The sequence below is a fragment of the Chaetura pelagica genome, unplaced genomic scaffold (genome assembly GCF_000747805.2).
Source record: "Chaetura pelagica isolate M959 unplaced genomic scaffold, ChaPel_1.0 scaffold137, whole genome shotgun sequence".
Taxonomy (NCBI): domain Eukaryota; kingdom Metazoa; phylum Chordata; class Aves; order Apodiformes; family Apodidae; genus Chaetura; species Chaetura pelagica.
Window position 1 is genome coordinate 2,115,113 of NW_009953947.1, and position 18,804 is coordinate 2,133,916.

At 36.7% G+C, this 18,804-nt stretch overlaps 1 protein-coding gene across 1 annotated transcript in view; it reads right to left on the reverse strand.

Annotated features, from left to right (window-relative positions):
• Positions 1 to 2,338: 2,338 nt before the first annotated feature.
• PHTF2 (putative homeodomain transcription factor 2) overlaps positions 2,339 to 18,804 on the reverse strand; it is a 54,087-nt gene continuing 37,621 nt past the window's right edge. The window contains exons 10-17 of the mRNA XM_010001792.1: positions 16,500 to 16,628; positions 15,117 to 15,389; positions 13,813 to 13,944; positions 13,220 to 13,306; positions 12,102 to 12,257; positions 8,994 to 9,089; positions 5,231 to 5,356; positions 2,339 to 4,496 (exon numbers count right to left, since the gene is read on the reverse strand). Of these exons, the coding sequence (XP_010000094.1) occupies positions 4,476 to 4,496; positions 5,231 to 5,356; positions 8,994 to 9,089; positions 12,102 to 12,257; positions 13,220 to 13,306; positions 13,813 to 13,944; positions 15,117 to 15,389; positions 16,500 to 16,628 (1,020 nt within the window). The 3' untranslated portion in view covers positions 2,339 to 4,475. The remainder of the gene's footprint in view (positions 4,497 to 5,230; positions 5,357 to 8,993; positions 9,090 to 12,101; positions 12,258 to 13,219; positions 13,307 to 13,812; positions 13,945 to 15,116; positions 15,390 to 16,499; positions 16,629 to 18,804) is intronic.

The following is an 18,804-nucleotide window of genomic DNA, read 5'->3' on the forward strand; positions in this document are numbered from 1 at the left end:
TGGGGTCAGTTCAATATCTAACTGCTAGTCATCTGAAGCTCAGGGCAATGCCAAGTGTATGACTGCGACCATAGGAACCAGTGAGCAGGGCAGGCAGAGATGTTGGGGAATCACCTTTCCTCTGGGTCAAACCCTTAGCCATAGGCTGAGCTAGTTGTCTTTGTTCCCAGCCAGCTCTGTTGCAGAGATGGTTTAATAAATTAGAGTGCTCCTTGATATGCCAAAGTAAAAGGATTATTTCACCAAAACTCACTTTTTTTTAGTGCCACCTACCACTTAGCTTCCACTTAACTGCATTTTTCAATTAGCCAAGTAATTCACTTCCCATCCATCCACATGCATGAGACAGAGCAAAAGCAAAAGATTTCATTTAATTTACAGCCACGTGTCCAGAGACTTGGATCATCATATTGTCAGGAGGCAGCCACCTAATCCCTGATAAATTACATTACCAATAAGACCATGCTCAAGGGGCAGGAGATGTTTGCAAGGGCTAAAAATGAAAAGCCAGGTGGGTGGGTGAGTGTTTAAGAAGGCAACTGTGCCTAAACATAAAGTACTGTGATTTTTAAACATAAAGGCTGAAGTAATACATTAATTAGTAACAAATGAAATAATTTTGGACCCTAGACTGCATGTGCTTGAATTTATTAATCAAACACAGGAAAAATAAGAAAGTAAAAATAACAAATCTTTCTGTGGAACAACCTTATTTCTAATTCCAGATAACAAATTTATATAAACTTGTAGTGGAAAAATTGAATCTGACCATCGATCAGTGACATGTATTTTATCACAGGTGCTTGTGTCCATGCTGAAAGTTGTAGCTTAAGGTCTTAAGAGCTAGAAAAGAAATCTCTCTTAATTTCTTTCTCCATAGAATCCATCACTGATAGTAGGAGACATGGCACTGACTGCTGTCCTGGGAATTGACTTTTTATCATTAAACCCAATCCAATCCACAGCAATTTCAAGTTTTCGGAATTTTGTTTAAATATGGCAAGTGTCAGCTCAAGTGTAAAATTACTAAAGACTGGAAAAGAATAGTGAAGGAGAAGGTAAAAATTAGTATTTTAAAATGTTTATATTATTCAGTAATAACACTTCAGGAGTTATTTTTAAGACCTTGAGGCTACATATTGACTCTCCAACATTTAATCTAAACTCTATATGGACATTTTACACTTGCATGTTTAAGACATTCCCTAAGGACCTCTGCCAAAGGTAACAGTGGGAAGTTCTTAAACGGTGAGCTCATACTGGCAACCTGACAGTTAATGCAGTTGGCATTATCACATGACTTTCTTTCCCCTTTCCTATTGCCACACTGCAAACACCCCCTGCTGAAATCCAGAAGGGACTTAGATTTTGGCCTGACCTTTTACATTAATATGAGACCATTTAAATCCATTGTCTTACATACCTGCTTAGATAAAACTCCATTGCATCTTCACCCACAGGTCAACAACAGGCTTCAGCCTGCAAGACAGAAAGTGAGCCAACAAGCACAAGTGTGGAGTGCAACCTACTGCCCAGTAATCAGTGATCACAGGCACATCAATAGCAGAACAGGTTTAAAGTTCAAAGACTAAGCTTTGGAAAAGCCAAAATTAAGCTCATAAAAAAATGGGTGTTTCAGAGCTGTTAATGGAACAGCTTTATGTTAGAAAACATCTCACCAATCAGTAAATAGATAAAATACATAAGTTATCACACATTAATTCTGTCCAAATATTCCATAAAGTATTAATGAAACACTATTTTATTTCAATAAGTAGTTTGCTTGTATTTTGATTCTTACATGGAAGTATATCTTGTGACATAATGAAACAGCTGAAATGGTGATTGAAATTAAACCCTTAAATCCTGGTGTTCCAATATTTTTCAAGTAGAAACAGTTATTTGGAAACTGCACATTCAGTAGTCTTAATAAAATGAAATTACTTTGTGTAACTAAAAATGCCTGAAAGTTTATATTCTTGCAATAAAGTGCAATTCTGACAATAATTTGCTTTCCATTTGTGGGATTTCACACCCAAGTATGTTTTAATTTAAATAGAATACAGGGATTTAAATCAAAACAGGCACCCTCAGAAATATGCTGGATATTACTAAAAGATACAGCTCACCACAATGGTTTTTCTTTTTTGCCATCAGCCATAGAAAGCTTTATTCCAAGCCTGATCACACTTTCAGTTACAAAACAAGTGGCAAAAACATAACAGTGAACAAGCAAGATCTGCCATATTTCTACTTGCCTCTATTCCCATATTGGACTTTCCATATTGAGGGATGGAGATTAAACCTCTCCCAATTTTAACATAATGAATTTATCTAATTGTAGCAAATAAACATTTTTATTCTTTTTCATTTCACAAATCTGTTACCCTCCCCAAGCTGCCGTTTGTTAGTGCAACAATCCAGCACAGTGCTAGCTGCTGAGGTATACATAGTTAAACTCATTTCATCTTCAACTGAAACCACTTTGATTTCCCTCCCTCTTTTATTTTTTTAAAAGGTAATGAAAGCTGCATATTCACCATTTTACGTTTCTAAAAATAATTCCATTCTAGAGTAAAGAATGGTCTTGTAATAGTGACAGGCTGTAAAAAGCAACAGTCTTATCTTTTATCACCCAAAGAACTAACTCCTGCTGTACTTTTTTTTTCTTAAAATATGTTTTGTGCAAAAGTAAGTTCTGTTTAGGCCTGTACCATAATTTGGAAAAACCTGTGTATAAAATGTACTTAATTTTAAAAACAATCCCAACATCAAACAACAGAGAAAGAAGAAACGGATCAGATGCAGCTGAAGTTTTCACATAAGAAACTAAATATAGTATGTTCTTAAAGCTCCAGTAATACATTCTTTCAAAAACCAGAATGCACTTTGGTCATTATTAAACATTAGTACAGAGGCAAATAAAATACAAAATGCTTGTTTGTGTTGCTTTATATATAAAAATATTTTTATACCACACAAGTTTAAGATACATCACTTCAAATCTTTCAAGTTTCTGAAGATTAGCAAGCATAGTGCTATGTCCAGACTCTTGCCACCAATTACTTATAATTTTTTAATATGAAGCCACTATTTTAGAAACATAAAATGTAAGAATACTTGCACCTGCTGATATTAATACCTCCACAATAGTTTGCAGAAGGGAAGTTTGTTCCAAGTGACAATGCTGGAGGGCTGAAAATTTATTTTTGTCACACCAAAGTCAATATTACTGGTCCATGAGGGAGGCAGGGATGGAAGCAGAGGGAGAAGTGGGAAACCCCAGCTGGGAAAGCTGGAGGGAATGACCCCTGCTGGGGAGGACTGGGAGAAAAGGGGGTTATTTGAAGACACAAATCTGCAGAATACCAGGCTTCATGAGCTCTGCTGCTCACCAGAGAACCTTACTCTCTGTGTTTAACTGTTCTTAAACTTCAATGTGGTATGAATGGCATATACTATAGTGTACACAAGGAGAGCATCTATCTATTTCGTGCTCAGTCATTCATAGCATTCCTTTCACCAGTAAATCTTTGACTTGTTTAAATATTCAACTTCAACATATAATATATACTGCTCCATAGTTCACCATAATATATTCCAATTAATATACATTTATATGTATATATATAAAGTTTCTCATTAAAAGTAACAATAAAAAGTGCACATATTGAGCATGCACAGTCAGAGCTGTGCAGAACAACCCAGTATTTCAAATAAATACAATATTTAATTTTATCAAAATATCATACAGCATGGTAACCATTTACAATTATTGCTCTAATAAAAGTGTTATCAAAGAGCACTTGTTGACTTGTTATATAATACCTTATTACTATCCCAGGATTTTTAAACTGCAGCTTGTATGAGTTTAGATCCTGGAATTACTCAAAACATTTAAAAACTCCTTCCCACTTGCTTTTCTAACAGTGATAGAAAATATTTCTGCTACCTGTCATACTGTATTGTCAATACTTTATTTTTTTGTATGTGTCTCACTTTTCTATTGCAATCAAACATCTACTGATGTTATGTTTTCCTCGTAAATGACTGGTGCAAATGAAATATTCTAAGCAACTTTACCACACTATCAAAAATCAAATTACTTCCATATAGTGTTACTGCAACTAAAAACATTCAGCATTGGCTTCAGCTTTAACAACAGATACAGTCATTTAGTACAATCAATTTCCAGGATTTCAAGTTCTCAGACACACAGTTTTTGACCCTTTCCAAAACTAAACAAGTAAGTTTGAAAATAAAATATGTCAACTAAAATGAACATGTAACAGTGAGAAGATGAAATAAATACAAAGATTGCACAAGACAGTCAGATGTAAACACTTCAATTTTCCAAACAACATCCTTGAAGAGGTTGTAGCATCTGAAATACAGTTTCAGTGGCTGCTTTGAGGCAGTTTTGTCAATCAACGAGGCTTCCTGTAATACTGTTATCTCATCTTCTTTATATACTGTCAAGATTTGATCTTCCAGAGCTGGAAAAGTTACAGCAGTATATCAACATGTTTTCTCAACTCAGTTTTCTGTTTACCAGAACTGCAATACCACTTTTTTCCCTTAGTGCATTTACTGCATAATCTATGATACACAAAATAAATGTTATATTCCTTTACTTCTAAGAGGTAAAAAATGGGTAGACTTAATGGCCAATTAAGGGATTTGTGCTACAAGCTCATGGAAACTAATGTGCCTCAACCTGAATCTTGAAAAAGTTTCCAGAGTTTGTAGTTCAGAGGGAACCAGAGAGCAGGACCTAGCAAGACAGTCCTTCAGCCATGATGAAATGACACTGTAAGGCTGGTCACAGTAATACTGTACCTACTGCAATGCTGTGCTGCAGTGCAAGACAAGGACAGCTTGCACCTTTCTGCACCCTTAAAGAGTTACAAAGTCAACAGTGAGGAATTCAAGAGAGAAATCAGATCTGGGGGTCTTGTATTTACATTTATGAATGTCTCTATGGCTAAGAATTTTTGATAACTATGTGTGCTAAGGGAAGTTGGAAAGCCACAAAAATGAAAAAAATGTTATATGGGCTGTTTTGACAAATACACTATTCTTTGGATACAGCTTAAGTCTCACAACCATCTCATAACAATAAATCCTCTAGTGAATACAGTTAAAACTTCATTAGGCTGCCATGTATGATCCATCTATCATAACATTTTGAATGCCATGGTGAAAAAAAGGATGCTTATCAAGTAATTACCTTTAGATTAAATCCAAGTAAGTCACTGATGACACCAGAAACAGCTGACAGGATGACAACCTGGGTGATATTATAAAGCAGTGGATTCATTGTAAGCCCATATAACCTAAAGGGACTGTCCAGTTCCTAGTAAAGCAAAACAATTGCATCATTGAACAGAACAAATTAAGAATGGGTTTTGTTTACATATGTATTGAGTGATATTAGTTTAGGAAGTCTTCAAGTCACAGGGGAGAAAAAAAACCTCCTATTATTCTGCATAGAAAAAAACAATGTGCAAGAAAATACCTATTAAATTAACTGACTGTTGACTGGTGCTGTCTAGATAAGCCTTCCAAAAATTGAAGGCCACCTATCTAGAGCATCTTCCAATTTGTTAATGGAGACAGGAAAAAAGAGAGTTAGTTTTACTGGGAACCAAGGTGTCAGCATTTTAGAATTCCTTATGATTTTCCAGAAATCAGCTTCCGTGTTGAAGGAGCTGGCAAACAGCAGCACCACAAAGAACAAGACAAGACTTTCCACAGTGACAGAAGGCTACCTCACTATTATGAAAAATTAACAAAAATGTCATTCCTAATACAATTCCTGTCATCTTCCATTAATTTTGAGAATAATTACTGATTAACATAGCCAGAAAAGGGAGATAAAGGAAAAAAAAAAACAAACACATTTAACTGCCAATATTTTACTTCTTTTTTTATTTGGAAGAATCACGAAATTCGCCAAAACTAATCTGCAACAAAACTTAAACAAGGAGGCTATTTCACCAATTTTCAGTTATTGATGTATGTGAATAAAGTCACCCAAACTCTTCTGGCTTAGTTATGTCAACTAAAGGAAGAAAAATGGAGTTTTAAAATGTAAGAATGGATTACATAAAGTATAACAACTACCACTGCTTCAGTCACTATAATCTGTACCTTTATATTCATCTTCATCCATCTCCTGCATTGCATTTTGGGCCTTTAACAAGGTCTTATAAAACCCATTTTAATAAAGAAGCATTTCAGATTTCTTCTTTGAAAATACATTAAATAAGAATCAACAACCTTTTAATTTAGATGTAATGTGGTATAAATCTCTGCTGCAAATACAAATTATATAAAAGACAATTCTGAGAAGAACAGCAGAGAAATTCTTTAAGGGCAATGTTTTTAGATTTTGCATTCATCTTACCAATTTTGGGAGTAAGAAAACAGTAAGAATATTCAACATAATACTGTCTTCAGTAAAAGCTTAAGAATCAAAAACATCCAAAACTAAATTAAAAAAACCCCACAACTCCATTTAACTGCAGGGCATGAATACACAATTGTGCTGATCACTAGCTACCTAGAATTAATTTAAAGCGCATAATAGGTGGCTTGGAAATCCCACCTCATTTCTGGGCATGTTCTCACAGCAACTAAGTCGTGGCCTATGTCTGGAACTTGTGCCACCTGAGCCAAGTGCCCTGTTGCAAAGGCCATGTTGGGGCTTTTTTTTTAAACATTTTTTTAAACACTGAGAAAAGCATGAAAAAGACTGAAGTGAGTCGGATCAAGGGTTGATCAGTATTCTAGCAACAGCAGCTGCTTCTCCCCCAAACTACATTCTCACAGCACACAAACATTTCAACTCATGAGATATCCTGAATTTGTCCTGCTTTGTCTGGTCTATTTGTCCAATCTCTCCTTGAACCCAGATAACCTTTCTGCACCCACAGTGCCCTCTGGCCAACAATTGCACAAGTCGGCTACCTGATGCACTTCAGTTAAACCAGGTCCTAAAAGCTTTGCTGTCTCTTATTCTTATACCAAGAGATGCAATCAATAACCAACTTAGCCAGGCTCTTCCTATCGCTGTTCCGTAACTCCCAACTTAAGTTGCTGCTGTGAGTCCTTGCTGGCTCTGTCAGTTCCCTCATGGAAAGTGCTAGGTACTTTTTTTTGACGTGAGACCATCACCCATGCTGTTCAAGGTGTGCTGGTGAGAATTACTCAGCTGACTAGAAGAAATACTCCATTATCTCTAGCTGGTGAGATTAAGCTTTATTTAAGCTTCATTCTAAGAACTGCTCCTTGGTGCAAAGGAATCAATGCCATGACCAGAACTCAATGTGTGGTATAGGAAGGCAGCAAGGTCTTAAAGCACCACTAGAGGCAAAAAACTCGTTTCTCTTAATAGGCTTGAATTTTCCTGACTGCAGATAGAGAGACACTGAAAGATATGGTTCATCTTTCCTGTATGATAATCCAGCCATTTCCTCTGCCGATGGGCATCTCTGTATATGGAATCAGTTGTGCCATACTCAAACACAGTGGGAGGGGTGTGTAGATTGAACAAAATTTATCTGAGGAGGGGGAAATACTTCCATATTTGCCAGCCATTCCTGGGGAACTGTTCTGTGTGAGCACCCTATCCTGTACTAAATGAAGAAGTTGATTCCCTGAACAGGAAAGCAAAATATTGTTGTTACTTTACTTCTGAACCTAACCATAACAAGTCAATAGTTTACACAACAGCAGAAGTGATTCAACACTGAAACACCATGCCAAGAGAGGTGGGCAGCAAAGCCAAGGATTATTTTTTTTTGGTGCTAGGACTGGCTTTCAATTTGAAAGCCCACTTCAGTCAATTGTAAGTTACAGACTGGTAATTTTAGTGTAAAAACAGGCATACTAAGTCTAATTGATTTTTTTGTTGTTGTTCATGAAAGCCAAACCTAAAATTAAAAGTTGTTTTTCCAGTGTTTTATTTATCACTCTTATTTGGCCTTGAGGTAACCCCTAAGTAAGTTCTCTATTAGGAAAGTATTTAGTCTGAAGGAGAATGAGACATTTCTGGAGCAAGAAATAAGATCCCAGACAACTAAAAGAACAAACAGTTTGCTTCCCAAATTATGAGAGATCTGTAGTTTGAAAGAACAGAAGAACTCAGCAGAGGCAAATTCATACACAAATGTCTGCCTGAAAAACTCAACCACTGCTTTGTTTATAACAATGACAAGTTCAAAACAGTCCTAAGCATATCCATGCTCTAGCTTCAGATGACTGAAAGATGATTTTTCTTCTGCTGAATTTTAGAAATAGGAATTAATTAAAAAAAATACATGTTCTCTCACCATCAAGAAGTATCTTCTACCCAGCAAGTATATTTAGTTGGCAAAAAGGGTAACATTGCATTAGCAGAAAACTTCTACTCATCAGCAAGATTCCACTCAAAAAAACCCTGCCAAATACTTCAAGGAGACAGTTGACTTAAATATTTAAATCACATTAAATGAAATCCCTATCTCCAATTCACTTAAAAGTGGACCTGTGTTACAATTTATCTCTGCCTTCAAAATGATTATTCTATTACAGTGAGTAAGAAAGACAACAAGTATAATTAAGTTTTAATTTGAAACACTAACAACTGACAGCTTTTACGAGGAATTATTTTTGTGGAAGAATAAAAAACCTCTCTAGAAAGAGATATCAAGACTCAAAACAGACAAGGGAATTGCATCTTTTCTTTCACAAAGATTCATCATCCTGTCCATCCTGAAGTACCTTCTCTGGTAAAGAAAACAATTTATTATATATATGTTGTAATCCACAACAAAAGCAACACAGCAGACTGTAGCGTATTAACAAGTGGCATCACTGTGACAGACGTATGGACCAGATTTAAACCAAAGCAGACTGTACTGCCTACACAAGTAACACAAGGGACTAACTAAAGAAATTATTCTGCTTCTTAGTTATACCTAATACGATAAAAGCATTTTGATTCTTACCTTCAACAACTTAGTAGCAAGTTTTAAAACATTGTTCACTAGTGTCAGTTCCTCCTTCTTATTAGGTTTTTTCTCCATTTTCAAGTACAAGTTTATCTGATTTAAATAAAACACAAGAATCACTGTTTATTCAGAATTTAAAGGATTTAATTTCAATATTACAACAATTTATTACAATTCAATAATACAATGATTACTATGATTACTATATGATAGAACAGAAATGACATTTCTGCAAGTAAGCAAATTTTTTCCTTCCTTTCTAACATTTAAGAACATAAACTGGCCCTACCCTGCAGAAAAATACAATGCTTTATGAGGTAACAAAATACATTTGACACTATTCTAGCGACAACTTCAGCGTAATTTACAAATTAAGCAAGAAAAAACACCACATGTGTAAGGTTTCCATAACTCCTTTTTCTTCCTTCAGTACTTGTCTGAGGTTTGTCAATTCATTTCCAGGTTTTATACTAGTATGCAGACCTTATGCAGCTTAACGTCCACAAGAGTTATTGAATAGCCTGAAATGTTAAAACATAATTCTGCTAGAACATAATTTCTTTTAAAATGTCTTTGTATAATTGGGTACTTCATGAGCACCTTGAGTGGAGAAAATCAATCTTTCAAATGCCTTGAAATATTTGAAAGATCATTAAACTCCTCATTGCTGTATAAGAACAGCACATTGATCATTTCAACACTTCTGTAACACTTCTGTGATCCAGATTTTTTTACATCATTGTTGCTGAGAAAGTTTAGTTTAAAGTACAAACGAGCTTTCTTTTGGTTCTCTAGCAATTCTGAAACATCAGCTTAATTCTCAAGTGGCCCTTAAAATCCTAAGCCAGGCAAAGGTTAGTTTTTCTTTTTTATAACAAAAAGCAAATCGCAGGAAAAATATCTTGATAAACTGTGAACTTTTTATTTTTGGATTACAACCTTCGACAAAACCAGAACATTAACAATTTGGCACTATACTGAAGTAGTCTTTCAGATGACAGAGACTCTTACCAAACTACAGAATCAAAGCTGCAGAACAGAAGCTGTATGATGCTACAATATATTTAAACACCTTGTTGTAAGGTGGTTGTTGAAATAAGGATCACAGACATCTAAACAAAGTAACTGAATATTATCAGAACTCCTTAAAAAGGTCACTGTGACTGCTATACAAGTTGAAAATAAAAAACTATGCCTATATATATTCCAAGGCATATGAAGCTCCCAAACTACCAATTTCATTTTAAAGTAAATGATGATTTTACAGGCAAAGATATTCCAAGTCCTTAAATATAAAATTACTAATTCCAACATTGCAAGTTCTTATAAAGAGGAATAAACTAAGAATAAAGGCTGTATTAGCAACTCTAAAAAAACAGAAAGTAGTAAAGCCTAAAGGAAGGTTCTAATCTCTTTTGACAGTTACTATTATTTTAATAATTTATGAAAAAAAACCCCAACACTCAACAACAAACTAACTCGGATGGGGAGTTTGAACATGTATGTGCAGTCATCTACCATACTTATTCTGAGCTTGAAACTGGCAAGAGGACAACTTTGATCAGACCATACGTTGTATTATTCAACATGGAACCACTGAAGCACTTAATTTACTAGACCAATAAAAAACACTTCAGAAGGGCTTGAAAAAATTAAAGGCAAACTGCATACAGTCAAAAAAATCTCTTGATGTAAAATGACGGATCTTTTCCTTTCCCACCATGATTCCTACCAATGAAATTCATTGGTTGAATACAAAGCACACACAAGTGGCTGGAACTTCACTGACAGAAAGTAGAATTGGCAATTTCATCTTATCTGTGAAGCATTTAAATTCAATCTGGGGGTGAAGGCTTCTTTGTCTTTGTCCTTTTGGGTTTTTTATATTGTTTTTTGTTTGTTTTAAAGCTTCATTCTCTTCTCAGTAAGCCTAGTGTGAGATTTTCAAGGACACCCATTAAGATGTGGCTTTTTAGATCAAATGAGTGTCAGACAATTGTTTGAGCTTGGCCTCTCATGACAGGTCAAAACCTCAGACTTTCATTAATCTGTCTTGAGAACACCATAAACATGCTGTGGTATCAGTGAAACCTGTCCAACATAACTTCTACCCAGAGTGATGTGCATCCTTTGTATTTTCTGAAAAACAATTTTGAATTCTATTTTGGTTTTCATTTCATAAAGCTCTCAGACGTTTTTGAGGGAAATTACTTATTAAGAGAATAAGCTGGATTCAGTACAATGCTAAGTGTCTGATGATATAGCACTTTCTGAATTATTTTTTTTCCTATTTAAGTTCTGGAGGCAGAGAGAGAATGCTTCTTTCAATGTCCATGCTGACTTAAAATGTTCTAACACTGACTCATGAAAAGCAGCATAGAAATCTGTGAAAGCAAAGCAAAAGCTTGACATTCTCTGTCTCTGTCTCTCTCTCACCTTGCTCTCCACATTTTCTTCTATCTTTATCCCCAACCTTTCCTCTATTTTCATTCCAGAAACAAAGGACACAAATATCACTGTGACATTAGGCTATCTGTACTCTGACAATCTACAGAACAATATAAAACTCTCTAGGCTGAGGAACACAGAGGTTTCACAGTGTTGCAAAACACAGGATTCAGGACAAGGTAAATAGGCAGTCTGACTTCTCACTGTTTAGCTCCATCGTCTCTAGTAAAGGCAGAATTAATTTTCATTGAGCAAAGTATGTAAGTAGTCATTTACACCATCTGTAGTAAGCTCCAGATCCTGAGTTTAGGAGTCTTAGTTTGGAAGATTTTATTCTCCAACTAGAACACATTTCCTGTAGGAAACCAGTGAAGATTTCTTGAACTGCCTATTTAACTTGTCCTGGAAGCTGTGTTTTGCACTAGTGTGAAACCCCAATGAGCAGAGAGAGGTGGCTTCTTACCATTAACAGAACATGCTAAGCTCAGAAAATTATCAGCAGTGCCAGACAGAGCAGAGAGTGGAGTTTGCAGTATAAACATCGACGTGAACATTCCAAGAAGTACCTAAAGCCATCTTCCTAAAATGCATATCTAAGACCTACCAAATTAATTGCTTTTTTTAGATATGAAAATACAGCTTGACAGAAATTCTCACCTGCTCAGTAAGTAATATTGAGGTATTGCTGTACTTTTTACTTGTTTCAGATCCAAGAGTAACAAATCTTAAGAGGAAAAGAGTTAGTGAAATGCACCAAATTACAAGTTCCCAGTTGTAGTGACAATCCAGGAAGATCTCATGCATATGAAGCAGCTAAAAACAAGAGAAAAAAATAATTCAAAGTAATAATTACATTACAACATCAGAAAATAATTGAGTGTCTCCCCAACTCCAAGAAAAATTTCCCAGTAATAAGTATACGGATTGGTTTTAGGCATAAAAGATTTTTAAATCATAACTGAAAATCAACACACTGTCAAAGATATGGGGTTTGAGACAAGATGTGCTCTGAAAGGCTCAATCAAAATTTAGAGACTTCCTTTTTCATATCCCTAAAGCAATAGAAATAAATGCACTCTAGAACAATTTAACATTCATGTTCAAACTTGCAAAGACACTATAGAAAAAAACCACAATATACCCCCAAATGCACCAAATTACAGAGAAAATTGAATTCAAGCGATTACCATTAAATTATATTCTTACTAAAATATTTATAGTTAGCTACCAAGAAAAAAACATTAGCATTAATTAAGGGAGAAAGTGAGGAAAAAAATACAACCAGAAGCCATTCAGAAGCTTTCCTGTATTCTGAAAAGGAAAAATCTTCGGCAGTAAAGTCTATAGATAGATTTGCTTACCAAGAGAAATTCCACTAGAGGGCAGGCTAATATAGCCAACAACCTTGTTTCTCACAAAATGCTAAGAACCAAGGTCAACCTCAACTGTCTTTGCAAAAATGTGTTTTGAAGCAAAATGTCACGAAAAAAACCCTTGTATTCCAAAATCCATGATGGAAAATGAAAGAGGAGAGAGATGTAAACAAATAACATGTTAGGAATTATGCTATCAATACGTTTGTTTAGCTCTTACAGAACAATATCCTGAAGTAGATAAAATGAAGAATATAAAATGCAGCTTAATATTTTGAAAAGCTGTAACAGCTGTTGCTGATTTTTCACTGTAGTCTTTTAACTTAATAGGAATCGCCATGCAAAATGCACTCAAAATTATTTTAAATAATGGCTGTTTCTATGCAAGTAAGATTTCCTCACCTGTGCACAACAGATAAACACAACTGAGATAGTCAGCAGAAAGGCAGATGAAACTATTACATCAACTGAGCGTTGAGGACCTCGACGCTGAAAATAAAGGGATATGCATAAATGTGAGTGAAAACCTCCACAGTCAGCTTAGATATTTAGCATACCCAGTTAGACTCACACCTTAAACCTATGATTCATCATGGCTTGCAACTTGGCAATCTAGGTTCCAAACACCATATAAGATCCTAACAATATCCCTACATTTGAATACTTCTAAAGGCATGTGCGATTAATTCAGCTTTAAGCGTTTCAAGATAACTATGAGAAAAGAAAATATTCACCACTTCTTCAGTCAGCTGCTTAATGGTGTAAAGTAACAAACTCATACTTTTCTCCACAGTAAAAAGTAGCCATTTACCTTTTGACAACCTGGCTGCCTGCAGACACCGCTGGCCCAGAGTCATTAAAATGTAGAATATGGGGTACATATGCACTAACAGGGGCAAGTGCCTATGGGGAAAAATTCAAACTAGAATACCAACCTTCCATCAACAACATATGAGATATTTTAAAGCTGTAGCAAAAAATATACATTATTTTACCTTTAGATAGGACCTGAGAGAAAGCCACATTTTTATATTCTGTACTTTCTTCAAGCGGAAGTGAGGAACCTCTGATTTTCTTGCCCTTCTAGCAGATGTTAGATGACCAAAAAGTTTGGCAAAGAGTAGCCTCTGCAGAGAACAAAAACAAAACTCCTTTAACAGTTAACTGATTTTCAAAAGCACTAAAAAGAAAATGGAGAAAAGGCACCACTTAATACGTTGAAGTAATGTACAATGTATTGGTGTAAATAAAAATGTAGTACAGAAATAAAGAGTAACATTATTAAAAAGAGGAGATAACACTAAAAAATTGTACAAGTCTTCATGTTCTAATGATAACAAAATATAGCTACACTTGGAGCTCCTTTCTCCCAATTTTAGAAAAGAGACATGCTATGCTCTTAAAATTCAGGGAAAAAAAATCTGCCAATCATTTGCATAAAAGAGTGGCTGTTCCTTCTAAGAGAAATGATTACTAGAAGCAGGTTAATTCTATTCTACTCTATAAATCACAGATTTTACCTGTAATTTGAGAAAAGCATAAAGATTTTTATTTTGCAGACCAGTAGGTATCTATAATCCCTGCAGCAGGGATTTTGGTGCTCTCTCAAAAGCTCACACTGTAACAACGAGCAGTAAATCAAGAGGTGTATTACTTCAGTTAGCAGCACTCAGCTTCCAGCCACGGGACTGACCTACCAGTGAAGCAGGCAGGGATCCTGGCTAGGGTTTGGACTCAATTACTTTGAATTAAACTGAATTTGCCCACTCCCTGGAGGTGTTCTCAAGGCCAAGCTGGGTGGGGCTTTGAGCAACCTGGTCTAATGGGAGGTGTCCCTGCCCACGCAGGGGGTTGGAACTAGGTATCTTCAAGATCCCTTCCAACCCAAACCATTCTATGATTCTATGAAGGTTTTGAATGAAGCACACTGGTTGAAAAAGCTGGACATTTTACAGAGTTCTACTGGAAATCCTTCTCACTGGGGAAACCTGAGACAAACTGGGACATGACTAAGAGCTGGGTTAATGCATTGAGCCAGAAATCCAAAATAAAAGATTAAGATGTTTTCCCTGAGAAATGCTCTCCAGGAAAAAAGGTTTAGCCACAAAAAATGTACAGACACTTCAGTCCATTGCAATGGAGTCATGGCCTAAACTCTAAGCCTGCTGAAGTATTTGTCATCATCTATGAATCATAGCAAGCAGAAGAAAACATATCTAAAATATCCACAAAGTCAAAAAAACACACACATTAAACTTTGTTTTGCTTTGGATGAAGCCTCTTGGTTTGCTGTTCATACCTGTTTATAAGTCCTTTCTGCTACACATAGCAGAAAAAAGAAAATCCACACGAGAGACACACGGACCACAAAACTTATAATAACCATGGAGAGAACCAAAACATCTCCATTTGATCCAAATGCAGTCATACAAAGTTCAGTGGCAGAATGTGTAGCTAGTTGTTCCAAATCTTTAGCTTGGGAAAGTCGAAAGACAAATGGCATTAAACCCAAGATTAAAGATATGATGTTTCCAAAAATCTGATAACCAATTCCTGGTATATAGCTGTTCACCTAAAAACAAAGTAAGCATATTTTTTTTTATTAATTTGCAATTATACAATAAATACATTATTAATGTTACTGTCTCACTATAACAAATAACACCTTATAAGCTTACAAGTTCTATGAAACCTTCAACCAAGCATCTTCACAATTACTATTAAGAAAAAGGAAGTTCTCAAAGAACACTTAAAAGTACAGGAACCAGATATGACAAATTCTTTAAAAAAACAAAATAACATTGCAGTTAAAAGACTCCAGTGCATATTCTTGTATTAAATCCATTCAACTCTGAAATAGCAAAGTGTGACAAGCTGACTGTGTTGCTTACATCCTGTATGTTGCTCCTATTTGTGTTATGCTTTAGGTTGTTTATTTTTTTAAAGCAATAAAAGTGTCCACAGTGCAGACAGGGCTGGAGTTCTATTGTGCTGGTTATGGCTTTATTAAGTTTACTTCTGCTGTAGATTGTACCCAAAACTGTATCATCTCTGAGTCAGGTACAAAGCTTTGAACTAAGTTTGGGAATACACTGCTTTTCAACAAGTTGGAGATGGTTAAGTGTCAACTTGTCAAGATTATTGATAGTTTTCTTAAGCTATGCTAGGATTATGTTCACCTCTACAAAAAGCCTAACTTGTCTATATTGAAAGACTACAGCATTAAGTAAATGCTTTTTTTCCAAATGTTTCCTGAAGAGGAGTACGAGGAAAAAGACGGGAGGAGTAGTGAGACATCCCACTCCTCATAGATGTTTCTTTGCTTTTCTTTTCAGTCTTAACTTTAGCATCCAAATGCTCACATTAGTATATTCCTAACTCAATATATCAGTTGTTCATCAGAATCAAGAAGCAAGATTATTCCCAGCATGTATCACTTTGGAACAATAAAACAGAGGTTGGCTGTGTTAGTAAGCACCTAACAATTCAAACATTTTACTGTCCCAACACTTAACATCTGGTATCTCATTAACCTGATAATAACAAGTAAATCAGAGTGATGTAAGCCATGGAACAGTAATGACAATGACAGATACTCTACAAAAATAAATAAAACAAGCTTATTTTTGTAGTGCTTAGACTGCTAAATAAAATATTTGCATAAAGTAAAAAGAATACTCACTCTGTTCATTATCATCCCACTGATTTCAAGCACAGACATATCTGCCTTCTTGCAGTCATTACCCTCCCATACAATTGCACTTATTTTTTCTAGTCCTGGATTCAAAGTGTGGATCCAAGGCAAATGACTCTGGGGAAGACAAGGAATATATTCCATTAGAGATAAAATCTACTGCTGTGTCAACAGGCCTTCGTCAGCAATATGCTGAAAAAAATGCTCGATTGACACAAATACTTTTATATAGCATTTACTTCTAATATATGTTACTATATGTTAATCACATTCCTCAAAACCATTCACTTCTCTTCCAGGAAGTAGCCTGACCTCTCTGACCTCTCCTTCACTTTACTTCATTTTGTAATAACATTGAGTTATTGTGGTTAAGGATTAATCGGCTTCTTTTTTTTGCTCAAAGCTGATATTGCTGTGGGAGTCTGCTATAGACCTCCCAACCAAAGCAATGAGGTGGATGAAGCTTTCTATAAGCAGCTGGGAGAAGTCTCCCAGTCACTGCTGTCTTCTTGTGGAGGACTTTAACCTTCCAGACATCTGCTGGGAATACAAGACAGCAGAGAGGGAACATTCCAAGAGGTTCCTGGAATGTGTGGAAGATAACTTCCTCACACAGCTGGTAAGTGAGCCGACCAGGGAGGGTGCCCTCCTGGACCTGCTTCTGGTGAAAAGGGAAGATGTTGTTGGGGAAGTAAAGGTTGGAGGCTGTCTAGGGCACAGTGATCATGCGATGATTGAGTTTTTGATCCTCAGTGAAAAAAGGAGAGGGGTTAGTAAAACTGCCACCTTAGACTTCCAGAGGGTAAACTTTGACCTGCTCAGAAGACTGAATGACAAAGTCCCTTGGGAGGCTGCCTTGAAGGATAAAGGAGTCCAGGAAGGCTGGACATACTTCAAGAAAGAAGCTTTAAAGGCACAGGAGCTGCTGTCCTCGTGCGCTGAAAAACCAGTCAGCAGGGTAGGAGACCAGCCTGGCTAAATAGGGACCTTTGGCTGGACCAAAGACAATGGACAAAAGAGAGTCTATGACCTTTGGAAGAGGGAACAAGTCACTCAGGAAGTCTATAAAGATGAAGTGAACCTATGCAGGGTGAAAACTAGGAGAGCCCAAGCACAGCTAGAGCTCAAACTAGCTACAGCTGCTAGGGATAATAAATGTTTCTGTAGGTTCATTAACAGCAAAAGGAGGATTAGGGAAAATCTCCATCCTTTATAGGATGCAAAGGAAATCTTAGTAACAAAGGATGAGGAAAAGGCTAAGGTGCTCAACACCTACTTTGCCTCAGTCTTTAGCAGTGGAACTAGCTGTTCCATGGATATACAGCCACACGAGCTAGGAGACAGGGAGGGGATCCAGAATGAGGTAATCACAATTAAAGAGTAAGTGGTCACAGACCTGCTACACCACTTACACACACATAAGTCTATGGGACTGGATGGGCTACATCCAAGGGTGCTGAAAGAGTTGGCAGATGTGATGGGCAAGCCACTTTGCATTATTTACCTGTAGTCCTGGCTAACTGGGGAGGTCCCAATGGACTGGATGGTAGCAAATGTTAAATCCATCTATAAGAAAGGCAGAAAGGAGGATCCAGGAAACTACAGACCTGTCAGTCTGACCCCAGTACCAGGAAAGGTCATGGAGCAGATCATCTTGAGTATTATTAGAAGACATATAGAGGACAACCAGGGGATCAGGCCCAGTCAGCACGGGTTTATGACAGGCAGGTCCTGCCTGACGAACCTGATCTCCTTCTATGACCTGATGACCCAACTATTGGACAAGGGAAAGGCTGTGGATACTGTCTATCTGGACCTCCAAAAAGTGTTTTACACGGTTCCCCATAGAACTCTCATAAAAACACTGGCTGCTTGTGGCCTGGATGAGCACATGATCTGTTGGATCAAGCACTGACTGGACAGTCAGACCCAAAGAGTGGTGGTCAATGGAGTCAAATCCAGCTGGGGCCAGTCACAAGTGGTGTTCCTCAGGGCTCAGTGTTGGGACCCTTTCTGTTTAACATCTTTATTGACGATCCTGATAAACACATAGAGTGTATTTTCAGTAAGTTTGCAGATGACACCAAGCCAGGCAGGAGTGTTGATCTGCATGAGGATAGGGAGACTCTACAGAGAGACTTGGATAGATTGGATCATTGGGCTAATGTTAATGGTCTGGGCTTCAACAAGGCCAAGTGCCAGGTCCTGCACTTGGGCCACAACCCCAGGCAACGCTACAGGCTTGGGGAAGTGTGGCTGGGAAGTGTCTGGCAGAAAAGGACCTGGGGGTTCT